Source organism: Cydia pomonella, chromosome 20 (assembly GCF_033807575.1).
Source record: "Cydia pomonella isolate Wapato2018A chromosome 20, ilCydPomo1, whole genome shotgun sequence".
Classification (NCBI taxonomy): Eukaryota; Metazoa; Arthropoda; class Insecta; order Lepidoptera; family Tortricidae; genus Cydia; species Cydia pomonella.
This window is the reverse complement of record NC_084722.1, coordinates 12,629,442-12,656,707: the sequence shown is the minus strand read 5'-3', so window position 1 is coordinate 12,656,707 and position 27,266 is coordinate 12,629,442. Positions and strand designations below refer to the sequence as shown.

The 27,266-nt window shown below is 37.8% G+C and overlaps 2 protein-coding genes across 2 annotated transcripts in view; both read left to right on the top strand.

Moving 5' to 3' along the window:
• Positions 1-27,266, top strand: part of LOC133529023 (uncharacterized) — a 162,267-nt gene that overhangs the window by 26,857 nt on the left and 108,144 nt on the right. The window lies entirely within an intron of this gene.
• LOC133529329 (uncharacterized) lies at positions 1,344-7,710 on the top strand. Its single transcript, XM_061867026.1, has 2 exons — positions 1,344-4,817; positions 7,654-7,710. Exons 1-2 carry the CDS (start codon positions 1,344-1,346, stop codon positions 7,708-7,710), a joined length of 3,531 nt encoding a protein of 1,176 aa, XP_061723010.1.

Below are 27,266 nucleotides of genomic sequence, written 5' to 3'. Positions count from 1 at the left end.
CGCAACTTATTTCTTTATTTGTACAACGTACATAACATTACATTTAGTATTTACGTACTTAAGTGTGTTTTTTAAGGTTCTGGTATAACGTACCGAAAACCACAATATCGTTTACTGTCGCGATAACAGTATCGAGTAAACTGTCGCTCGTATTGCGTACGGCACAGAGTTCAAATTTCTTTAGCTCGGGTTCTACCGACGGGAAATATTATCTTTGTATTTAACATTGCATGTTAAATTACAACTTACTTTTAATTTGCGACAAATTATATAACTATTTTACAAACAAACTAACATTTTTGCTAGTACCTAGCCATTTTATAAATCTTATAGCTTAACATAACGTATATACCTACTATACAGATTCACAAGTTTAATCATCTCTTATCTCGTGATAACGTTATTATTTTCCACAGTATAATAACTCAATTTCTTACAAAATTACCACTATGGAGATGGAACAATTGACATTCGAACGTGATTTAGCTATTAATAATATTCAAAAAATTGTAGACTGTTCGAATAATGCAGCCGAATTTCGAGTTCGAGTTAAAGAGTTAGCCTCAATTAAAAAATCATTTTTCCAAGTTCAAGCGAAAATTGAAAAATTATCGGCAAAGAATGAGTCATTCAACCGCGATGATAATTTATGTGTGAGAAATAAATTCGATTCTTTGTACTTTAAGGTCCAAGTTGCCTTAGATACGCTTAAGGAGGAGCGTAAACAAAGCATTACGTCCGTCTGCGGCGGATTTAATGGGGTGTCACATGCGAGTTGCTGCGCTCAGCAATCAAATCAATCGCATATTCGTTTACCGCGATTATCGCTTCAAACGTTCACAGGTGTTCTAACTGAATGGAATGCTTTCTATGATTTATTTAAATCACTTGTACATGACAACGTCACTTTAACAAATGTCGAACGTTTCCGGTATTTGTTATTGTTTTTAAAAGATGAACCGTATAATCTTATCAAATCGATTCCTGTTACGGATTCTAATTACGAAAATGCCTTACAGGTATTAATTTCGCGTTATGAAAACAAACGAATTATTTCAACAAAACACTTTGACAACATTTTTGACTGTGAGTCAGTTAACGAGAAAAATGTTGAATCAAGTTTACGTAACTTGGTGAATTGTTATCACGAGAATATTACTGCTTTGAAATCATTAGGTTTACCAGTTGACGACTGGAGTTTCGTACTTTTAAATATTTTGCTACGCAAAATCACACCTCATATTCGTAGACGTTTTGAATTATCATTAAAAACTTCATGTGAAATTCCTGACGTTACCGAACTACTTGATTTCCTCGATAAGGAACTAGCGGCATCCGAAGTGATGACCGCGTCCGCGCGTACTTCAAGTGCATCCGCGGGGCCTGCGCAGCGCGCGGGGCCTGCGCAGCGCGCGGCGCCCGCGCTCGCTGCTGCTGGCGGAGCGGCCGGCTCGGCCCGGTCAGCGGCGGTGACGTCATCGCGCCATGCTTTGGCGGGAAAGCGTGCGATGTCTCTTACTCGCGCGCACTCCGACGTGCAATATAATGCACCGCGCAATAATAACTCTTCGTTTGCGCGTAACTCGCGTACTATGAGTGTACATGCTACAACTGCGGTGGATTATTTAACTAAAATTAAATGCGCGTATTGTAAGGACAATTCACATCCTTTATATAAATGTGAGAAGTTTAATACGCTCACTTTAAAGGAACGAAAACATTTCGTGGAACAAAATAAACTTTGTACCAATTGTTTATTTATTGGCCATGATGCTAAAGACTGCAAGTCGCGCCATACTTGCCGCGTCTGCACTCAAAGGCATCACTCTTCATTACATGAAGATGCGCCCTCTCCAAACGTCTTACTGACTACGGAGTCTTCGTCTTCCCCTGAGTTGCGCTCAGTAGCGGAAACCTATACGCCCACTCCATTACATGGAGCTATGGAGCACCCTTCCAGTAAGAACTGTACGGTCTTACTCACGACTGCGCTTGTAAATTTACGACCCCTGAACCAGGGGCCTTACACGCCGCGGTCCGTTCGCGCCCTTGTGGACCAAGGAGCGCAGACCACGCTCATTTCTGAGTCGTGCGTCCAACGTCTCGGCCTGCCGCGGTACTCCGCGCAGACGAGTACCACTCTCACCGGCATTGGTGGCGAAGTCCAACCACGTGGTTACGTGTTGTGCGAGGTTACGCCTCACAACAAACCCGAGCCGAAGTTTCACATCGAGGCTCTTATCCTAGCTAATCTTACAAGCTACACTGCTAATATTCCTAAATCAATTGGGAATATTCAGAAGTTCCCACACCTACGAAATCTTGATTTAGCGGACCCAGAACTGCGCTCGACGCGGCCCGTTGAACTGCTACTGGGATCTGACTATCTGGATAGCATACTGCTACTGGATAATATCAAGGGTCCACCGGGCACACCCGTGGCCATCAACAGCATTTTTGGTTATATGTTAGGTGGTAGAATTTCATATGACAGTATGAAACGACTTAGTGTCAACTTGAGTACTTGCCAACTTGACATGAAACTTCAAAAGTTCTGGGAATTGGAATCCATACCAGAACATCCACATCTTACAAAAGAGGAATTGCGCTGTGAGTCGATCTTCGTCGATACTCACACACGAGATGCAAATGGGAAATATACAGTTTCCCTACCCTTCAAGGAGAATGCTCCGCCATTGGGCGATTCTCGTGCTATAGCTCTCTCACGTTTAACTAAACTAGAGGCACGCCTGTCTCGCGACCCTGCCTTACGTGAGAACTATAATAAATGTATCCAAGAATATTTAGACTTGGGACATATGGAGCCAGTCACTGACTCAGCGAGTCCTGGCACTCCCCCATACTACCTACCCCACCACATTGTGGTGAAGGGTTCCGCATCGACTACGAAGTATCGCATTGTGTACGACGCCTCATGCAAAACTACATCAGGTCGTTCTCTTAACGATAATCTTCTCACTGGTCAGAAATTGCATCAGGACATTTCTGAAATTTTACTGAAGTATAGACTTCATAAAATCGTCTTTACGGCTGATCTCAAAATGATGTATCGCTACATTGGTCTTTGTAAGGAACACCGTGACTTTCATCGGATTCTTTGGAGATTCTCTCCCCATGATCCCGTCAAGGAATATCGTATGTGCTCTGTCACATTCGGCGTCGCTTCCGCGCCTTTTCTAGCCTTGCGCACACTTCGTCAATTAGCAATTGATGAAGCTGCTAACTTTCCACTTGCCTCGCAAGTACTTCTTAACGAAGTATTCGTTGATGATGTCGTTACTGGAGCTGATACGGTTGAAGATGCTCTCACTCTTCAGCATCAGCTACTTTCCATTTGTAAAGCAGGAACGTTCGATCTCCGCAAATGGACCAGTAATAGTGCTGAGTTCTTATCGCATTTAAACAATGATGCTTCCAATCATGATGACGCTCTTATTCTGTCAGCACTTGACACTGACACTTCTGTCAAGGTGTTAGGGCTCAAGTGGAACCCTAAATCTGATATTTTCACCTACCAAACGGATGGAGTGGCTAACTCGCGCAAATGTACGAAACGTATAATGCTAGCAGAAATCGCTAAAATTTACGATCCTCTCGGATTCCTAAGTCCAGTGACGGTATTTGTAAAGCATTTAATCCAACTTTTATGGGTATCAGGCTCAGGTTGGGATTCTGCCTCTCCACAGGGTATCTGTGACTTGTGGTTTCGGTTCATCGACGAATTGCCGTTATTGCATGACATCGCGTTACCTCGTCACGTGCTTCCGAGTACACATCAAGTGTCACTTCATGGCTTTTCAGACGCCTCTGAAAAGGCGTACGCCGCCTGCGTCTATATTCGTGTCGTTGACTCGAATGGTGCTATCAGCACCCATCTTCTCATGGGCAAAACAAAAATTGCGCCTTTGAAACGGCTTACTATCCCGAGATTGGAGCTATGCGCTGCTCATCTACTGTCAAAATTGATAAAAAAGGTCCTCACTGCTTACAGCAGTAGATTGTCTTTCGACCAAGTCTACGCTTGGTCCGATTCCACTATAACTCTTGCCTGGTTGCGTTCATCTCCAGACAAGTGGCGGACATACGTGTCTAACCGCATAGCGGAGACAACAAGCAACGTGCCTGCCTCACAGTGGCACCACGTTCAATCCGCAGACAACCCCGCAGACCCTGCGTCTCGTGGTGTTCTCCCATCTCAGTTGAACCATCAACTATGGTTCACGGGACCAGCTTGGCTCAGTAAAAATGAGTCTGAGTGGCCTAAGACTAACGTCGTATGTCACACCGACGAAGAACGTCGTAAGCATGTTCTTGTCACACAAACCAAAGAACCTAATAATTTAGAGTTCATTGAAAGATTTTCATCGCTTCCAAGGATGCTACGCGTCATTTCGTATATGTTACGATTCATAAATAAATGTCGTAAGGCTAACAGTCCGACGACTAAACATATCACGGTTCCTGAGACAAAACAAGTTCTCAGTCGAATTATATCACTTGTTCAAAGTGACTATTTCTCCGAAGACATCTCGCGTCTCAAGGACGATGATAGATGTACAAAACGTCTTCAGAAACTGAAACCTTTCTTGGACGATGCCGGACTTCTCAGGGTCGGCGGCAGGATAAATCGGGCCAATGTTCCGTATGATGCCAAGCATCAGATTTTGTTACCCAAGAAACATCACTTCACGAATCTTCTCATTGATTACTATCATAAAACACATTTACATGTGGGACCTCAAACTTTGCAGTTTGCCCTCGCACAGACCTACTGGATCCTGTGTGCTCGCGATGCTGTACGTATGCGTACACGACGCTGCGTATCTTGTGTTCGTGCACGACCTGTTGCACCACAGCCATCCATGGCTCAGTTACCTACTACTAGGGTTCGATCACTTCGTCCCTTCTTAAATACTTCCGTTGACTTTGCAGGACACTTCTTCCTTAAATCAAGTAAACTTCGTAACGCGAAAGTTTATAAATCATACGTATGCGTGTTCGTTTGCCAATCAACGAAAGCAATCCATTTGGAATTAGTTCCCGATCTTTCAACCGAGTCTTTTCTAAACGCATTGCGTAGGTTCATATCCCGACGCGGGTATTGCAAAACAATCCGTTCTGACTGCGGACGGAATTTCGTAGGTTGTGACAGGTATCTTTCCGAACTTTACACGTTTCTGCGAAACGAGTCAAATCAGACTGCTATAAACAACCAGCTGACAAACATGCAAATCACCTGGCAGTTTAATCCTCCATATGCTTCGCATTTTGCCGGTCTCGTCGAACGAGCCGTAGGTAGTCTGAAACGACACTTACATCGTGTCATAGGTACACTAAAACTAACTCAGGACGAATTTAACACTTTGATTTGTCAAATTGAAGCGGTATGTAATTCAAGACCTCTGTGTCTACTTAGTAATGATCCTACTGATCCATTACCCCTGACTCCTGGACATTTCCTCATCGGGGAACCATTAACGTCTTTACCTGAATTTGACTTGTCTAACGACAACCCAAACCGCCTCGCTAGATGGCAGGTTATTCAACAAGCTGTTCAACATTTTTGGAAACGCTGGAGCGTAGAATATTTACACCAGCTACAACCAAGAGGTAAATGGTTCCACGACAATACTAACACACCCCTTCGGGAGGGTTCTGTAGTAGTGTTGATAGACAACACACTGCCACCACTGCAATGGCGTCTCGCGCGCGTGCATCAACTGCATCCCGGCGCCGACGGTATTACCAGAGTCGTAACTGTACGCATCGGTAATACTCTTACCAAGCGACCTGTAGTTAAGGTCTGCCCCCTGCCTGTTGAATAGGCATCACTTAGGTATAGCATTACATGTTTTAGTCCTAAGTTAGCATAGTAGTTCTTAAATAAAATAAGTATTATTTTATGGTCGGCGGCATGTTCGGTACTTTTGTATATGTACGCACAAATACTACGTATTTTCGTTTATTATTTTAAAATCAATTAATACTTCATGGACTAGCATATTCCAAACGGGATAAGCCTGAAACGGAACGCTTTTCTCAAAGCGCGCAACACCGAAGCTCGAGTGTTGCCATCCTCTCTTGCCAACGATCTCCAAATCGAAACGCGCGATATCTGCTCGCTCCGTCGAAGCTTGAGTCGAAAAACCCAAAATCAAATTGACACAGTGTACAGCATAAATAGAAATCGTCTCCCGACGCCAGCCTGTGAGATTACGACATTTCACCATCGAAGGAACCAAACCAGGGGCCCCTGAGGAAGTTGCAGACCACGTCACAGGTGAGTCCCCACGGTTTATGCTAGTCATTTATTCGACACCGATTAAGATATTGTATGATTCATACAATATCTTATTCAACGAAGTGGGAGAGTCTAGCCAGTGACCGTCCACGTTGGAGGCGTATTGTGCAGACTCAGGTGCGTCAGTTTGACGCCACGCCAGGCGGCTCACAGAACTCGACGCTAAGCACGACGAGCTGAAGGCCAGACCACCTGCGGCCATACTTTACAATTATGTCGGAGGGGTGCTGATTTGCAACGAGTGTGGTCGTACATTTGCTGCAAAATTTGACTATATCCAGTCACCTGAGAGTGCACCATCGACGCTCTCAGCGGTAGAACGCAGTCGCTGTGGTCGAAAACGGCTAGGAGAGATGATGATGATGATGATTCATAATTATTTGTAAAAGTTTACTTAGTAAAATAGGAAACTTTAGGTCTAATGTTCATTGTTTTAAACTTATTTTGTAAAGCGGCTGTTTGTTTTCTAAATAAACTAAAAAAAAATATTCCAAATATCGGGTACCTCTATATTTTAAGGAAGATTCTGTGACCTGTTAAAAGAGACGATGGCAGTTGGAGGATTCGAAAGAATGCCGAAATAGAAGAACTAATATCCCAGCCGAAAATAATAGGTGAGATTAAAGAACATCGTCTCCGCTGGCTTGGCCACCTCGAAAGGATAGGTGACGATCGGCAGTCCAGAGGGCTTACTTAGGTCGACCAACTGGACGCCGTCCTGTTGGTCATTCTAAATATCGTTGGGCGGATAGAGTGGAGGCAGATCTCCGTGAGCTCAGCGTCAGCGAAAGCCGGCGCGACTCCGCTCTGGGTCTGGACCGAGCAAAGTGGCGTGGTCTTGTGTTGGAGACCAAGACTCATATTGGGTTATCGCGCCAGCCAAGTAAGTAAGTAGGTGAGTATATATTTTACGTTTACGGTAATTTCAAACCATTGACGGGACCGTCAACTGTGTTACGTTATATAGAAATGCACCACATTTCCACCTCGTTATCGACATACATGGAAGATCAAGAAAATTACCCTTGTATTGTTACGTAAAGTAACGTAATAGGGGAGAAAGCGTTACGATAAACTGGACAGACTTGAAAATGGGAGCAAAAAAGTATGGAGGTTTCATTACAAGTGTAAGTGATACCTACTTACGTAATATAAGCTCTAGGTATTGAAGATATTGAGGAAGTTCTTTTTTTATTTGATCAGTGATTGACCTAAATTAGTTTCGCCACATAGGAAGTGGCAAGGCAAAATAAGATGTAACTGAATTAAAAAAATATATATGACAGGTTATCAATTAACAGGTTATAAACAGGTTTCTGGACTTTTTTTAGGATATTACCACTCATGGTATAGATTTTGAGCCGAAGAAAGAAATGGCCGAGAAGTAGTTAGGTATTCTAGATTTTTTCGAAACGCGTTTTGCTCACTCTTTTAATTTTTAGTACAAATTGAATTGTTGTTAAAGTAAAATGTACATTATGATTTTTTTTGTTTGACCATTTAACAAGATTAGAATTTATTTTTATCTTTTCGGTTTAGCTTACAAGGAATATTAACGAGTTAATAATATGAGGCATACGTATTATGTTTATTTGAATACTTATACAAATAGATAGGTTGAAATTTTAACCACCAATCAGCGGCAACAAATCAGGCGGAATGTATGAAATAGCCAATTTTTTTTTCGCGATTTCGGCATTAGTTCCATAGTAAAAGTTGTTCAATATGACCTATACAGTCATTACGTAGAGTATGAACGGTTAATTCTTTTTTATAATATTCATATGGATATAAAAATATAGGAAGGAACTAAAATTACCTACAGCCATCGCAAAGGCACATTTTCATAGCACACAATGCAATTCAGTTCGTTTATTACTAGCATGCAACAATAGACTGATCAATATACTGACGTCAACACGCATACAAAACATGCCAAAGACAACTAAATATTAAAAACTGGCAATACAGTCCTTAAAATTATGCTTAGAAATAGGCGCTTATGAAAGATACGGGGAAATATTCGCTGTCAATGGGTAAGTGTCGGTAGCTCAATCGATAGAGCGGCGAGAGGGCCTAGATACCGCGAACCACGTTCGACGTGTTTACTCCTTGTCACACTTACGTACGAATTTACAAGTGCGACAGAGAGGAAATACGTCAAACGTGGTTCGCGGTAGGCCCTCTGGTATCTCGGAGGCGCGATCTCGAGTCTCGGCCGAGACTGTGAGTTTTTTCTACATTTCCTTTATATCTAAGCATTCTGGTATTGTAGACACGTCATATTCGCTGTATTATATTCTTGCGGTTTCGATGTAGCTTAATTTACGATGCGTCGGCATATTTTAAACAGCGCTCTGGAACTCAATAGGTACAAAAAAATGCATCAACGTCTTTTGAGCACTGGTGTGGGTAAACTTTCAATCCACATACATATAAAATAAAAAAATATATTTGGGGACAATCTTACACAAATCGACCTAGCCCCAAATTAAGCAAAGCTTGTACTATGGGTAATATGCGATGATATACATAGGTATATAGATAAATATATACTTATATACATAGAAAACACCCCTGACTCAGGAACAAATATCTTTGTTGAATACACAAATAAATGCCCTTACCGGGATTCGACCCCGGGACCATCGGCTTCATGGACAGGGTCACTACCCACTAGGCCAGACCAGTCGTGCATGTATGTTGTAGGTTTAATATGCTAGTTGTTTACATCGTAATATATTTATATTATCAAAAAACGTTCTAGATAGAGTTACAGCCTATTTGTGCAACGAACATTCATCCAAACACAAAGCTGTAGCTTCGACTAGCACGGAGGCCGAATACGTACAGATTCAATAAAACTAGATAAATAAGAAGCTCTGCAAATAGACCTCCATGTGTTGGATTCGAATACCCATATAATTTATAAATAGTATATAATATATAATAGTATATAATTTATAAATAGTATATAAATCTGTCTCCGAGAGACCCAAGTCTTCCCCGTTATTCCGAAGTTATAAACGGAGACCCAAAATAAATATTCATTTATTTGTTCAATTCAATTCAATTCTTTCTTTATTACAGATAACAAATGATCTATATTACAATAAAATTATTGAAATAACGTACACAGTAAAAATAGCAATAAATTAAAAATGATTAAAATATTAAAATTAAATTTAAATCCTGTACAAATAAAAAGGTACATTAATCAATCATTTATTTGCAAAAATACAGTAACAACTATTCAGGTACAATACATATTTTGCTTGCAAGCAAACGTGCAAATATAATGTCAAATGTAAGTAAGCAAAAAATTACAAATTTGAAATTAGGACATTAAAATAAAAATTACATTTATTCATCAAACCTACTCACAAATTATGTAATTCTATTTATTGACAGTAACAATATACATAATGGATATATACAGATGAATACTATAACTAGCTTATATCTAAAATAGGCCCTTGAGGCATTGTACCAAGGATGCTGGCGGCATTTCCTCGTTGTATCGCAATACTGATACGTTGTGCGAGGAAGCCGCCAGCTCTTCGGTCACCAGTTACGTCAACCAGACGTTTCGCGATTTCTCCAAAAAACTTGTGCGCGCTGGGACCCCATGGACCTAGAGTTTCAACGCCAAAAGGTACAAAATGGTACTCTCTACCGAGGCTCTTATATTTATTACGTTTCAAAATTTCGGCGCTTTCCGCCGCTGCGCCCGCTTTTACATTAGTCCGTTGGAGGTGGGATTAAAATAAATAATTAGAAAAAGTCAGTCAGTAGCCATAAAACAATAACAATAATTAGAACTAATCAGGAAAATAAAATAATAACAATATAGTTGTTAAATATTCTAGTGCCTATGCCAATCCTTGGGATTAGTTACCAAGCGGACTCCAGGCCCCCTTGAGCCATGGCAATAAGCCGGGAAAACGCTAGGAAGATGATGATGATAATTGTTAAATATTATGGTACAATTTGATGGTATGCTTAAACTATTCCTTAAATGGTTTCTGAGACTTCGCTCAATTTAACCATCCACAGTTAAAGAGGGACACGGTAGGTATATAGGGATGAACAGTCTTTAAGTTTTATATGTCCCATTTAACAACACACACTGTGGTCTGCCACAATGTTGTTTTGACAATTGACGTATGTAGGTTTACGTGCGACGACTGAAAGGTGTGCCCACAAAAGATGTTTGCTCGTGACATCATTTTATTGTACTGTTCATTTTATACTGTATTTGATTAATACTGACTAGCTTCTACCGGCAACTTAGTCTCCAGAGAATGATATTTTTAATCATAAAAAAACTATCCTACTTTCTTCCCAGGGACTCAAACTGTTTTCATCCCAAATTTTATCTACATTGGTTTATCGGTTTAACTGTAAAAAGGTAACAAATTGAGTTTTGCCAGGGTGCGTAGCCAACATGCCAATCGTTTACGCTCCGTAGCGAACGAAACACAACTGTCATTGTCGCACTAATATGGTAGATGGCTCCTATACATGATGATCCAGCGCAGGCCAGTCCAAGGGACGCATTTATGCGTTAGAGGGAGTAAGTGATATTGCTATCTCATTCCCCCTCATAGCTGCGTCCCTTAGACTGGCCTATGCTGGGCCATCGTGTAGAGTGACCCAGAGAGACACGGCGTTTTGTTGTCGCAGCGTAAGCGATTGTCACCTTGGCTAGGCACCCAGAACAGAAATATAGAGACTTTAAATTTGCAAAAGCAATGTTTTCCTTCGCTGAATAGCAAATTGATTAAATGTCTAATGAGAGTAATGAGTATTAATACCTGTTAAAATCAAAATCAACTCAAATGTAATATAAAGTAAATCATGTCAGCGACACAGTTTTTTATTCCGGTGTAGGATTCGGCAGATTCCCACGGAACTGCCGAAATACCACACACCCTTTGGCCACCTACGCACAACTATGGATTACATATTAGTTTCGAGAAAATCATTAGTACGAGCCGGTTTTCAAACCATGGCCTGCGATTTGGAATTTTGGAAGCCATTCTTACCGCTCAGCTATCAATATTTGTGCGTCGTTATGTTGGATGACATAATTTGTGAAAAGCCATCTACAGTAGTCCCTTATTAGCAGAATAAACCATATAACCTGTATAAGGCATGTAGTTATGTCTTGTCAACGTATTGACCGTTGCATTTCATAACTACAAAGTGAAATTTGATGTCAACGCGCGTTTTGCAACATTATTGTATTGAAATTAAGTTGCTACTTTATGTTTGGAAATTATCGTGTTGTGGATGATAGCGGTTTTTGACATCACAATGAAGTTACGTGACTGATTTTGTGTGAGATTGACGGTTTACAAGATTTATGTGACAGATCGTTACGTCTACATAGATCGACATTGGATTGTTTGGACTTTCCAAAATATTCGTGTTGTAACTACTTTTGATACATGTAGAAAATAACTTGTGCCCATTTTCACAAAACAGTGACCGAGAATCCGTCGATAGATGTATTTTAATGCAGCTTAGGTACCCACTATGGCTACCCTCTGTAGCCACTTGCAAAAATAAACTTCCACTTTTAAAAATGAAATCCGTAACATTTTCTATCTGGAGTCGGAAAGAGAAGAGTCGTGGAATGTATTGGGCCACACACATTCCACGACTCTTCTCTTTCCGCACAGACTCTATAAGCTGCATTCACACTTACAAAATTTCGAAAATGTTTTTTGTTTAGTTTGATTAAATATTTATTTTTGTTTAGTTTTAGACTTCGTTTAATTACTTAGCTGGTAATACTTAGCTATTAACTCTGTTTATATTTTTAATTTAAAATCTTACTAATTTTTATTTAACCTTCTCGTCCATAATCTAGCGTAGAAATGACATCTCATCTCTCTAGCGTTATATGTACTTTTACTTGAATGTTTAAATCCTTCTGTGCACACGTTTAGAGTTATAGTCCAGACAGATTTGAACTGAACCTAAGTTAATATTATAATGCCTGTAATTATCTGTAACTTGTTTTGTGAGCTAAATAAATAAAATAAAGAGGCGCAGGACTGATAGACGGATGCGAACAAATGCTTGGTACTAAATGACTATGTTGCTTAGAAAACAAATGCGTAGTTAATAAAATTATAAATATTTTGCTTCTTTAGCAACTTTTAAGCTGGTTATACCTTAATACTTACAGTTAATAAGATGACTAAAACTTAATTTGGTATTCCCGCATATCTTTAAGGAAGCTCTTTAGATGCCTATCGTGGCCTATTATGACGAATTTATGAATGTAATTGCCTGTTGAGTAGTTGTTTTACATCAGGAAGTGCCTACTTATTCATAAATTCTAAGGCCTTTCGCGGTAACGCATCTCAACAAACATAAGAATTTGGAATTTAGTTTAATTTATCCTCTTGTTTTTTCCTCTTGTATATTGTTTATTTACATAGGTATTTAGTATTATTTTTTGAGTTATAAGTAATTTAATTTATATGCGTCAGCATATTAACTTGACATTAGGTAATTTTAATGGTAACTCTTCTAATACCCAGCATATTTTTGGTTTAAACATAGACAAGTGCGTAATTACATACATATATTATATTGATTATTTTAACCAAAGAAGTACATACTTACCGTGTACCTGTTATCTAATTTTGAGCTTACCTAAAACTTGTAGTAAAACTTGTAGTTGTATATCTTTTTTATTTATATTTGTATATGATAATTATATTGTTTAGTTTTGTGTTTATTCTGTGCTAGACTTCTTTTATTGCATCTGGAACACCTACTGACATTTCCGCTACCTAAAGGTTGTCTGGAAGAGATCGCTTTTTAGCGATAAGACCGCCTGTTGTTTACCTCTTCTTTATGTGTTGTATTATTTGTACTGTTTTTGTATTGAGGTGTGCAATAAAGTATATTTGTATTGTATTGTAGTACCTATTGAAGAAACCCTAGGTATATCTAGCAGTAGATTGTTTTGATGATTAATTATATCTAATATACGAACTTAACACTAGTTGGCGTTTTATTCAAAACAAAAGTTGTTTTCTTTAATACTATCCATAGGTAGGTTTATTTGTATGTCATTATATTCTTTTCATATATTGGTGAGCAATAAAGAATATTTGTATTGTATTGTATTTGTACATTTTTGCGCGCACTACGTCAAAGTTTGTTCACCTGTTATTTCTATTACGCAGTGCTAGAAACAAAGACGAGCAGGGACTTGAAAATAAAGACTGCAAATAGCGCAATCGCTATCAAAAGTCACGTCTGCTATCACAAGCATCACCAGTATCACCACGCGAGGTCTCAGGCCCATACTATAATTTGTAATACTCTTCGTTGTTTCCATCCTCATCTATTCGGCGGTCCTTCACTGCTGAAGGAAGGTCTCAAGGTCTCAACATCGACATTCTTTGGACATCTGAAACGGAGCCATCTTTGTCCCCAAGCATCTACCCTACCGGATGCTGTGACATAAGTCGGGACAGAGGTTTATTTGATAATTAATACCTGTAATGACCTAGTATATCTAAAACTTAAATAATTATTTGGCATTTTTCGTAAAAATTGTTACCTCGTATTTTTCGTATTTTGCGACACTAGTCTCTACTGCTTGTAATTTCTGTATTTGAGTTTATTGTATTAACGTTTCACAGTTTATTGTTTGAGTTTTGAGGTGGAACGAAGCCAGTCGTTTCTAGGTCTGACGTCATTAATTTATACCATTGTTTGTAGCAATTTGTGCCAAATGAATGTTATTATGTAGCATGAGATTTTACTTGTAAATGTATATGTAGGCTAATTTATATTCCTAAAATAATGCGGGAGGGTAAAATACTTTCATTTCAACTGCAACACAAGCCATATTTTATCTTTGTTATATACAAGTTGTATATAACAAAGATAAGTTGAAAGTTTCTTTGAATATCAGTCCAAAGTAAATGTAAATGTATTGACTTGTAAAAAAGCCCTTCAGCTACTTGCAAAATAAATTCTTGAATTTGGATTTTATTGGAATGTTTGAGGAAAAAAATCCGTTTTACCTTGTTTCAACAAAATATTTCGTGAACGGGTGTGTAGCGAGTGTAGCAAGGTGTTGGGTGGAAAATAGGTGATACGTATTACGTATAGGCTGTTTTAAACGACATTCTAGGCTATCGATTGTGACCCGGTCTACAAAGCTGGAGATCCTGGGTACGAGTCCCAGTAAGGGTATTTGTGGGTATATCACAAACATTTGTCAGTCAGTTATGGGTGTTGTCTATGTATTTAAATAAGTGTTTATCTTTATGAGTATGTACATCGTCGCCTAGTACTCCTAGTACCAGCTTTGCTTAGTTTTGAACTAGGTTGATCTGTGTCTGATAGTCTCCAAAATATTATTATTCTTCCTAATCATTTAACTGGTCTTCAATATTATAATAACCGCAAAACATGTTTCGATAACATGTTTTTCGATATAAGTAGTCGAACAAATTAATAATACAAGGATGTTATTTATAAAAAAAATATTGTGATGATGTCGCTCATTTAATTTTCGTCGACACTGAAACTGTATGAGAGGCTTTTTTTTCTTATCTACTGGATATAAGTAGAAGTACTGTATATAAGAAAGGCCTTAGAATTTATGAATAAGTAGGCACTTCCTGATGTAAAACAACTACTCAACAGGCAATTACAAATTAATAATACAAGGATGTTATTTATAAAAAAATATTGTGATGATGTCGCTCATTTAATTTTCGTCGACACTGAAACTGTATGAGAGGCTTTTTTTTTCTTATCTACTTATATACCATGTGATTGTCCATAGAAAAAAGAAAACGTTTTTATACTTCTAAATAAATTCTCCATTATCTTTTAGTATGTTATTGACACAATGAAAAACTAGGTTAATAGGTTTTCCTTTTTTTTTAAAGCGAAACCTAGAATATATTATACCGAAGTGATCGACATCAAAATCGAAGTGATTTGTTAATTTCATAGAAAAGTATCGTTATTTCGCTAGGAACACCAATCTATTCTTCCCTCTTAACACATTCACTGCCAAAAACACGTATGTGTGTCCATTTTGTATTGGAAATGCGGCGCTTGCCACCGAAAGTGTTAAGCTAGCTACAAATTTAAACAGGCACAAGGTGTAAAATGTCGACATCTGCTTGCATACTTAATTTACTTAAATTATACTGCGAGCTAAACCTAGACACCACACGCAAACTGAATGAAAGGCAGCTAAGAAATACCATAAAGTAATTCAGTCCCGCCGCAGTCTTAGGAATGCGGTCGCCAAATGTAAACATTTCTAGAGACGGTTAGGCAAGTAAGTATCCCTACTAGACACCGTCGGCATCAGATATATCGGTGCGGCTGAAGTGCTCAAATTATCTGAACACGCACTCTAACGCCTTGGTAATAGAGGCGTGTTCGGATATTTGTGAGCACTTTGGCCGCTCCAATGGACGGCGACTGTACACAACACAGCCACTGACCAACTCTGGGCCTTATATCATTGTGATAAGAGCTAGATGTGGGCAGTTAACTGTGGGACGTTTAGAGCTTGCTTGCGAAATTGAAGGACTTTAAAAGATGCACAGACTAGGTTCCGATTGGAGTTCTGTTTAGTTTTTACAAGCTCTGTAAGGAAGCTGTTGATTTCGAAATTTGCACACTGTATTTGAACTACTTGCATACGATGGAACCTGGCTATCGAAAAAGCTATATTGTGGTAAATATGCAAGGGTGTAGTAAATTGGTAATTAATGGGGTCGCAAAATGGTCATAGATAATAAGTTGTAATACAAAAAAGTATTAGGTAAGTATATGGCTTACGTAAAAAATGGAGTTATGGACATAAACTACGAAATACTTAGTATATTACTTATAATATGATGTACTATATGTACTGTCGACATCAGATATATCGGGGCAGCCGAGGTGCTCAAAAATATCTGAACCTGCACTCTAGTGCCTTGACAATGGAGGCGTGTTCAGATATTTGTGAACACCTTGGCCGCTCCGATATATCTGATAGCGGCTGTACCTACCTATATTTACCCTTCAACATGACTATACAGTCCATACTACAGTGGTGTGAGACCATAGATATAAGAAGTAAGGAGATTTATAACGAAGCATAATTTCAACGAGTCTCGCTGTCTCCAACTGTCCCCCACCACATCATTAAAGGCGTGGCCAGACAACCAACTCACGCGCTGTGATTGGCCAAACCGCGCGGTGTAGGAGCCTAGAGCGGCGGCACTAGAGTGAGGACAATTCGATAGAGCTATCGATATTTTACATGTTCTGAAAATGACCTTAGAGTTTTGACATATTTGTTTTAAGTAATAATTGCCATAGACTTAATTTATATTCCTTTAAATTATTGACCTTATTTACGAGCTAAGAATTTTAAGGTACGTGTAAGGTATATTAGTTGAGCCATAAGTTCTCTCACAAAGGTTTTTACTGATAAAATATAATACAAAGCTTTTAATTAAAAAAAAACATGTACCATGATGCGAAAGCTTGTTTATGCTTAACTAATCAAATTGGTTTAAATTTCAGTAATTATTTGATGTAATGTTTGTTTAAATTGTTTACTTTGGGATTGTCGTTAGACGCGAGCGCTTCATTAAAAAAAAGTTTCAGTTTATTATAGCATATTTCGTCACCAATTGAAAGCAATTCCAGCATGTTATATAGTAAGTATAATGCACCATTAAATAAGCTTTTATATCATATGTACGAATAATAAGGAAACAGTAATCATAATTATCAGTAAAAATCTTTCTGATAGAACTTTTGGATCGACTAAGTATACAATATACTATTATTTTAAACATATTTATATTCTATCTGTAACTGTAACTGGAAACATTTTTCTTGAAAATGATCCGAACAAATAACACTTTTCTCGCTCATAAACCAGTTAGGGCCCTCTTCCTGTAGCATCTATCCATTTTTCGTTAATACTGGGATTTTTAGGGAAACTGAAAAAAATTGCAATGATGAACATATTTATTTTTTGACTCACTGTAAACTGTACCTCTGTAAATTCCATTCACCACCGTTTCTTTTTCAATTGTTTACTCTAAATAACTGTATATTATTATTTTCAATTGTAGTATTGTTTTTTTTTTACTTGTAAACCTTATTATCCACCACAGGATAGGCTATGCCTAGTGTGGGGGCCAGCATAAATGTAATACTGTTATTATTTTATTTCTGAAATAAAACATTTGTACAATTGTCCTTAATTAAATCAGTTTATTTTTTGGCTTACCTTTTCGATTTTTAATCCACATTAAAAAGTATTAAATTAAACATTAGGTGCATATAAAATAATTGTAAAATTTTACTTGAAAAATAATTACTTTCGTATGAACAAACATTTTTATCGATAACGCTCAAAGATCAATTATATGCACGAGCACCACTCTACTTCGCGGCGTCAATGAAGGGAGCGGTTGGCGGTCGTACCAAGAAACAATAATGTCCCTGTGAATATCGTTAGCGGTTTAATGCATTTCGCCGTTGCTAAGGACACTACAAATAGTTTTCCATGCCAAAGCGTCAATGTAGAATGATTATAAGACAAATTGCCACGCGTTTGTATGACAACATGGTCTGACTCAGAAAATCATGTCACTGGATTTATTTGTTAAAATGTTTGGTTTTATTGACTATTACGTGAAAAAAAATGTACTATGTAACTCCATGATCCTTATAGTTTTTGGATGCACTCCTATTTCGACACAAAATAGCGCTATAATTCGGCATTTCAATAAAATTGACGCGCACATTGTTCAATGACAGCTAAGTTGCTACTGTCTTACGGCGGGCCGGTATGGCCACGATGTGGCCATGTCGCGGCGACACGCGCCACGCCTCCGTCAGCCATTTAGTACTTTCTATGATCTGAGTGTGAGACGGAAAAAACTAGATAAAGTCAAAAGATTTAATTTGTGACCTATGGAAGGTGGAGCTAAGGAATGGAATCTCCATGTACCAAAAAGTGTCATCCAAAAACCTGAAATAGGCGGCGCTAGAATACCTAGAACACTTTATTTATAGCTGACAGCTGGACACTTGCAACAGTTCTACCTCGAGAGATTTCCTTCCTTCCAATTCCACGCTCCATATTGTGACCTATTTTGTACCTTGTCGCAATGACAATAGTATTATAAATATATCCGATTGCTCTAATTATAAAATGGAAATGCCTCTTTAACTTTGCTCAACCCGTTACCATCAAGATGTCGTCTCTTTGACTTCCCCAATCCAAGTGATCGAGTCTGTACAACACTCTCCTTAGCTTCCGCTTACCCCTACCACTTCCTAACTAACGTGTTGCCAGGTAAGTCATGAAACATTACCCATCACTCTCACATTAATTTAGGTATTTTCGGAATGTTGCCAACGTAAAATTCATATTTGCTTACACTATTTAGTATTATTATTAAGAAATCATGACAATAGTATCAGGTCTCTAGCGACTTTCATGTTGTTTCTCACTTTGATTACTACTACTAAGTACTAAATGCGTAACTTACTTGTATCTTACTTGTTTTAAAGCATGCCTTGTAAACCCTAGCAATGCTAATTATTTCTCGCGACTCATTACGCATTGATTGGCGGTCACGGTATGCGGGTGCATTTGCCTTTTGGGTCGTCGTTTAAATACGTTCCTGTTTCCGACTAGTTTCCCATATCCTGACATACATTCTAACCTGACTGACAAGCCTAGAAATGTTTTCTCTTCTGTTTCTGTATGAATGTAATGTTAAACACAATTTTATAGGCCGTGCCGCGGGATTTTTTTTTCAAATTTTTACTTATGAGTGTCTAATATTTTTCACCTTAAATACGTAGTTTAATTTTTCTTTAAGTAAAAACATTTACTTAAAATGGAGTGCAATAGAAATTGCTAATAATCTGAACAAACTAAATTAACTTCATTATTTCGCAATCACGCACTCTTTGACGACAATCGTGATTAACAACTTATATACTTTAATATTTTATTTGTATGAATTTTTTGTTAAAATATATGTTAGTTAATGTTATTTCAGTGAAATAAACCTCCATATAAAATTTAAGGTTAGATGTCAAATACCAACAAAAGCTGTCATATTTCTTCACATTATTTGCTTTTTCAGAAATCAGAAATTATTTATTTGCATCGATACAGTATGGGGATTTTACTATACAGTTTTACAGTTCATGTATCTACCTAGCATGCAAGCGTGCAAATTTATAATCAGTAAAACTATTCTATATGTATACGATTGCAACGCACTCTATCTTTTAAACTTTAAAACTCACACTATAGTTTAGTATAGTTACAGTCGCCATCAGATATATCGGAGCGGCCGAGGTGCTCAAAAATATCTGAACACGCACTCTAGCGCCTTAACAATAGAGGGGTGTTCAGATATTTGTGAGCACCTTGACCGCTCTGATATATGTGATGGCGACTAACTACTACAATGAAAAATAAATATAATTGAGTGACCTACAATAGAAAACGAGAAGCCAAGCACTTAATTACCAACTCACACATTAAGAGAAAGGAAGTAAAACCAAGAAGCGTTAATATGCAAAATTTACATTTTCGTACAATTAAGACGTAACAATAGCCCAGTCACGGAAATGTGCATGTATTTAGACACGCATGCGGGATGCAAGTTTATAACAATCACATGTAAACGGTTCTCATAGTGAGTATGCAAATAGTTGATAGATGTGCGAACGGTCATAGACTTCTCGAGCTGTGTACAGTCGCCATCAGATATAACGGAGCGGCCGAAGTGCTCAAAGATATCTGAACACGCACTTCCCGCACTCCTCACTCTTCACGCACGCCTTGACAATAATGACGTGTTCCGATATTTTTGAGCACCGTGGCCGCTCCGATAATTCTGATGGCGACTGTTGTACAACACCCGACTACTATATGCCATACAATCGCCATCAGATATATCGGAGCGGCCAAAGTGGTCGAAAATATCTGAACATGTACTTTAATATCTTTATAATAGAGGCTTTGTTCAGATATTCGTGAACACCTTGGTCGCTCCGATATATCTGATGGCGATACGTATAACCTCCGTAACAGCCATTCTTTCTTTCTCAGCGGATTATTAATTAACACCAGTTGACATGATATGATATGCATATTATTAACTCATAAAAACTGGACTTACTAGCTCAATAAGTTTAAATTTACCTCCGACGTTCCAAAGATGGCGTTGTCCGCGTGGTTTCGGAGAACGGGGTGGTAAGTCTTCTCAGAGACCACCAGGACAACGCCGTCCTCGAAACGTCGGAGAATTTAAAACTTAATACGTGATTAATTCCTGTGTTTATGAGTTAATGATATGATATGCATAGATTAGTATATGTTATTATTATGCTTACACCTACTACAAATGTTGTGGCTTTAGGCAAACTATTCATTCCTAGAATAAACAACTTCTACGCTATAAAAACATTTCTCCATATAACCATTTCGTATATGTAACTTTCGTTTAAATATTTCCCCCAAAAGTATTCGCTATACGTAGTGATTTTTTATCGGACTATGTAGGTATCTAAGTTTAATTTTTTGATGTCACAGTAAGCTCGCTTAGGCGTTTATTCTCTACTTTATAATTGTGTCAACTTCTCTACAATTTCGATCATGATCTCGCTTCTACTTTTATCTATTTCTAATTATAATTCCATCTCACGCTGCTGTGTTGGAAAATGCAACCGCCTGCAGAAGCCCATTCATGCTTAGTATAAAGCTAGTAGAACTAGCTTTATACTTTAAAAACAACACAACAGTAAAAACAAAATTGCCTTTCTAATTTCAACTTTTCGTAAACAATATGCGGTTGCGATTAATTAAAATAACGCCAGATGTCTCTGGGCCCAGTTTCCAGCAGCATATTGCCTTTTACTAACGCAAGCGAAGATCTAACTTCCAATATACCGTGACCTCGAGCTCGGTACTGACTATGGGTAATACGAGAGCGTCTAATACTGGGTCCTCTGTCCATGACTGGGTCGCGGTGACTTGGAATGATGCTATTGTGCCTGCGCGCGTCGTTCTCACGGGGTGAAAGCGATGCGCTCGCGACATAGGATTAGGATGCATTCACTGTGCGGTTATACTGACCTAAGCCACCTAAGGTGCGTCTCTTTAGGAAATATGACTTAACCTTTCCTATGCTCCTGTCAAAAATCTGACATTTATTTAGCAACTTAAATGCGTTTTAAAGGTAGTTTTTCAACCTGTTTGTAGTAACGACTGCATAGATGAAAATAAGTTTATTAGTCAAAAATTTCATTCTTGATTTAAGCTTTTATAAGCCTTATACGAGCTTTTATCGCTGACTGTACTTTTCTTTCAACAGGCAACTTACTCATCGAGACAATTTTAGAAACATAAAACAGTCAAGCTTTTTTTAAAAAAAACATTGATTTCCTGATTCTCACAGGTCCTGGTGTTTTTGGGTTCTTTTATCACTACTAGTAGGTATATTCAATCTGTCAATCAAAAAAAATGTCCACAAAAATGTGAATGAAAATTGTAGTTTCCACTACGCCACGCGCATACAAGTGAAAAAAAAAATCACACTAAAACATGACGTATTTTTCGTCAGCCACCTCCTCCTGTGTCCATCATAACAGCTCTATGGTACAATATTGTATTGCCACCCGACTTACTTGCCACTTCACGACTCTTCCTGACCCTTTTACCGAACGGGACTCCCCAAGAGGTACAACTCAAATGTTGAAAAATACTGTTTTAATAAAGGTAAATAAAACCTTTTATAAATATGAATTTAATTGGTACGCAAAATACCTCACATTTGACGTCATATACCTACCTACTAACGCGAGTGCCGGCGCAACTAATGAAATTATATTTATACTTAATTATTAATGATATTATACCGCCCGTTGTCTACCATACTTATAGTCTAAGTTGTGTGCTTAATTTGTATATCGTGTTACTCGTATTATTCATATTGGTAAGAATATTTGCATTGTATTGTATTGTATAATGATATTTGATGTTACGGTCCCAAACATGTAAAACAGTGGCAGCTTAGCTGGCTACTTACAATCTAGGTACTGAAACAAAGCAAAAAGAAAGTTTTTTTATGTGAATCCGTCGTATATTTTCTTTAGCATGTACGTATTACTATTGTGTGTAAATAATTGGCAACCTGGACCGTGTCATTCACAGAGACGCATTGCTTGACTCCTATTGTCATGTTATTAAAGGTTAGATTTGACAAATCTTCGCGTCATCGTGAATGACACAAACTACAAGCTACGTAGATTTCTAGTTACGCGACACTTAGCCTTGACTCTCGCTCATCAAACCTATTTTAAATCTTTTGTTAATCATAATTTCACCTCAAATTCCAAGTCACTGCTATATTACGGAAAGAAATTAGAAAACAAGTATCAAGTAATTTCTTAACTATTATGAAAGTGACTCGGCGATGTAGCCTGTTGTAATGAACATGCTATTTTTAGCACATTGTTACTTATTTAGTAGATTAATCATACTAAAGCTATGTAAATGTAATGTGTAATGATGTTAAATTCATTATAAAGACGTAAAAATGTATTTAATGGCGATGTTAACTAGTTCCGATAGTTCGTATTAAGAATTTAAGATGTTATAAAGATTTTTAGAAAGCTGTGGTTATTATTTAAGAGGATACACTTCGGCCGCTTCTCCATACAAACGTAGTCTCCATTTTCCTCTCTGGATATTAACATTATGGAAAATGTTTTAACATATTTTGATAAATAAATTAACGTTTGAGTATTTTTGATTTTTTTATTATTGTATACATCAGGAGCAGAAATCAGATTGCATATAAACTGAAAATAAATGTCATATACTAAGAAAAACTGACCAAGGCCTTCAGTGCCCCAAACTGGAATCGAAGCAGCGTCCTCTGCTATCTAGCTAGGTTTTTCTTAGAACCTGTGACATTTATTAATTTTATTACAGTAAAAAAAATATTTGAGCACACAATGCATTTAGAAAATTTAGCACCAACAATTAACTATATACTTAGTCAATAGTTTATAAGTTGGCACCAATACTATTTTTGACGTTTTCACGCAGAAAGTACCACATTGTCGCTTATCTTGAAGATGAAATTGCTCGTATGTTTATACGAATAACCAGTCAGAGCGTCCTTATGGCAACTTTTAGCGGAATGACACTATATAACGAAAAAACGGTAATTTTTAACCTAACCTAACTAAATCTTAACATATTGATTTTGATGTCGATCGCTTCAGCATAATATATTCTAGGTTTATAATCATAGGCTTCACTTATAAAAAAAAAAAACAAAACAACGGATTGCACTCCGGGAGTGCCGGCAGAAGTGAAAACTTGAATATTATTATTAACGTTGTGCATTTTTGATATTTTGAAATGGTTAGGGAATAATTTTGCACGAATTGCTTTAATTATCAGTATAAAAGTACTATCATTTATATGGTAAAATACAATATTCATTTATTGCGCTATCGTACACAAACATGACAATTTATATTACATTAAAAATTAAACACTTCAGAACTATTACAATTATTTAACAGCGGTCTACTGGCTTCAATGACATTGTAACAGTTTTTCGATCAGGTCACGTGTCCGTCTTAAGAATTTTCAATCTGACGAATCTGTCGCGAGTTTAATATTTTTTCCTCATCACAAAAAGTGCACAGCGCCGCTAAAGAAGTTTTCACTTCCAAAAAAGTTTTTGTTTGTTTTGCAAAAAAGGAAAACAATTTAAACAAAAATATTTAGAAGTGGAAAAACGTTTTTTCTTTTTGTATGGTCACGTGGTATTCTTCCTCTTAAAGCCCAAAGATTAGACGCATCCTGTATAATATTGTCAAGTAGATCAGACAGAAGCCAGTGTGCACACAGCTCGTCATATGTGGCGATAGAAAACGTCTCGACCAGTTTGCTGTCTAGATGTGCCACTATTTTATGATATGACGCTAGTAGCTCTCTACTCCGTCTAGCCACCTAGTGTTTGTATTTAGATACTTTAGATACATCGACGGATGAATAATTTCTAGAAGTTTTATGAGGGTGATACTACTACTCGTTCGCTTCAAGTTGGCCGTTACTTGCCGTGGCTTACACCAGGATAAATATTAATTTTGAGCTATCAGAATAACATATGTAAGTAAAATAACTTGAAAATATAGTTTTTTACAGCAATTTATTAAGATTGTGTTTGGGCTTAAATTCTATGCTTCTCAATATATCTTGTTCCTGGCTCATCTGTCAAACTAAGCGCCTGACAGTCGACTTTATCAACTGTCACTGACCACAATATAACCGGACATCAGCTATTGTGGCGGATTATAATGCGTTACGTAATATCCATATATTAAACCCGAGTGAACCGATTTCAAACGAGCTAGGTAATGTATCGCTGCGGGGTATGTGTGGCTGGCCTTCACATGTGGCCCATGTGGGGCCTGTTTACACACTTTACACATTGATTATATCTCGCATGACATGGTCCCTATAGGGAGCGTACATGAACTGTTGGGGGCAGCACAGAAGCCATTCATTGGCGCGAAGAAAGTCATGTTTTTTTATTTTTAGATTCAAGCTACTAACTGGTAGACCCAACTACGCGCAATAGAGCGTGCTGTAGGGGCATCTGCTTATAGGCGTTAATTGTTAAAGTTTTCGATTCCGGTCAAGAGATGGCTGACCCTCATGCACGGTCTCTAGGATAGTTTATTTTTAATTTTTATATGGAGTAGCTGTCACGCAAAAAGGTTGTAAGCGATTTTTGCAAGTTTAGTTTATTAATTTATATAGAAATATGAAAAGTTCAATGTAAATACAGTAAAACATATTTCTTCAATTATTTTCTAAATTAAGTCCAACCATTCTTAGTCGTAAATGTCGTAGGGACCATCATTCGACGCGAGTGGTATGTACATAATTTTTATTGCGAGTTCATTTATTAATTTATTTTATTTTTCAAATTAGTTACACAGCATTACTACTAATGCACTGCGAACAGAACAACAAATAAAAATACAAAGATACGAGAAAACACAAATAATAACATGATACCTACAATTTAAGCACTCGATTTGGGCGACGACGTAACAGCATGGCCTCGTAGCATCGTCTGACGGCGTAGAATTCGGCAGGTTGCCCTGAAACCGCGGAAACACCACACCCTGCGGCCAGAAGTCCGCATACACGCGAGAATATTTGCGTTTAGGGGCAAATGTATGAATAATCACTAAACCCTGATCAATGTGTTAACATGCCCCGGTTTGAAGGCCAGTTACAATTACTCCACAGCCGTTTTTTTGGAGGTAGAGGGTAGGACTCTCAGAAAACAGTTTGATATGCTTGGTGCACAGACATCCCTTATTTACCTGATTGTGACTTCTGTGTACTTTGTTTTTATTTTTTATTGAGCACTGTACTTAAACGTGTGTTTAACCTAACTGTATCTGGCTCAGATCGCGTGCTTCACACACTAAAGATAAGGATAGGCGCAGACATTACCTTGACACCAACCATTACGAACACCAAAGAGTTGTTGGCTGTAGAAGAGGTGTAAAATTCAAGAAAAAATCGTGCCCTTCAAATTTTACAACAGGGTGTGTAGACAAGATGCCAATAATCGTTAACGCTCCGTTGTAGCGATTACGAAGAAATTAACAAATTAGGTTTTTTTTTTACTTTTGAGCAGCCTGTATGTGTTAGTAGCTCCTGAGGTAATACATCCTCATAGAATAGTATGAAACCTTCTTTGTCCTTTTTGATTATCTTTTTTATATCACTAATAGGATTCTGACTTTTGACAAATGTCATCATTGGCGAACATTTTCGAAAAAATTGTCATAAACACTGTCAATGATTAATACATGTTTCTTTTTGTTGTCAATTATTGGGAATAATTTTTTTGACGATTTTTTTTAAATATTTTGTTCTAATTAAAAAAATTATAACGTTAGAGCTTTCATGAGACCCTACGTGAGATTTCCAATGGCTAAGGACACACTGTATAATAAATAAAATTGTTTTTTTTTGGATTTCATGGGCCTATAAATCCCGATCTTTTGATAGGCTTGCGTGGGGATATAGATCCAACACGTAGAGGCCCCTTGGAGAGCTTTAATGTCATGTAGAACGCCTGCTGGAACCCGTTCATAGGCGCAGCAATAGACACCCATGAACCGGTCGCAGCAGGCATTGGGACTATTGTAGTAAAAGTGAACAGTATAACGGTCTATGGATTGAAGTTTGGGAGGACAATGAGACTGGGTTATTGCAAAGACCGGACACCTGCCATAACAATGTTTTCACTAGTTATCGAGGCAGGCTTAGACTCACCGCCCACTAGATGGGCCCCTGAAAATGCTGATTTTTTTAGACAAAATATTGAAAAAAAATAGTATTTCCTGGGTAAATGAAAAATATATGCCACCGATTTGAGGCGAATTGCGGCGTTTAAAATCCATGTTGCGATATCGGTGACATTTGTATACCTCTTTCTTTAGTGCTGAAAATATAGTATTTTTGGTACTACATTGTTTTTGTATATATAGTACAATTGACTAAAATATAGTACGATAATAGTAGTAATATATAGATATTATAGTACGGGTGGAAACCTACTTTATCTTTAACTGTTGATTCGAGGCATGATTTATTCTTACACCTCTTCTACTACTAATATATCTTTGGTCACACATTATACGAGCTATTACCATTCAAGCCCATATGAAATTGACTTGTCTTTGACTCATGTGTCTCAAGGTGGGAATGTCATTTTCCTTTTGGATCGGTCGAAATCCTTGGCAGTTGGTCGTGACAACTAGCATAGTCAGGGTTAAAAATATTGATGTGGAC

Coding starts and splice junctions, on each gene's coding strand:
- LOC133529329 (XM_061867026.1), top strand. CDS start 1,344: ATGACCGCGTCCGCGCGTACTTCAAGTGCATCCGCGGGGCCTGCGCAG. Junction 4,818..7,653: donor TCCTGTGTGCTCGCGATGCT/GTACGTATGCGT, acceptor GACTTTTTTTAG/GATATTACCACTCATGGTAT.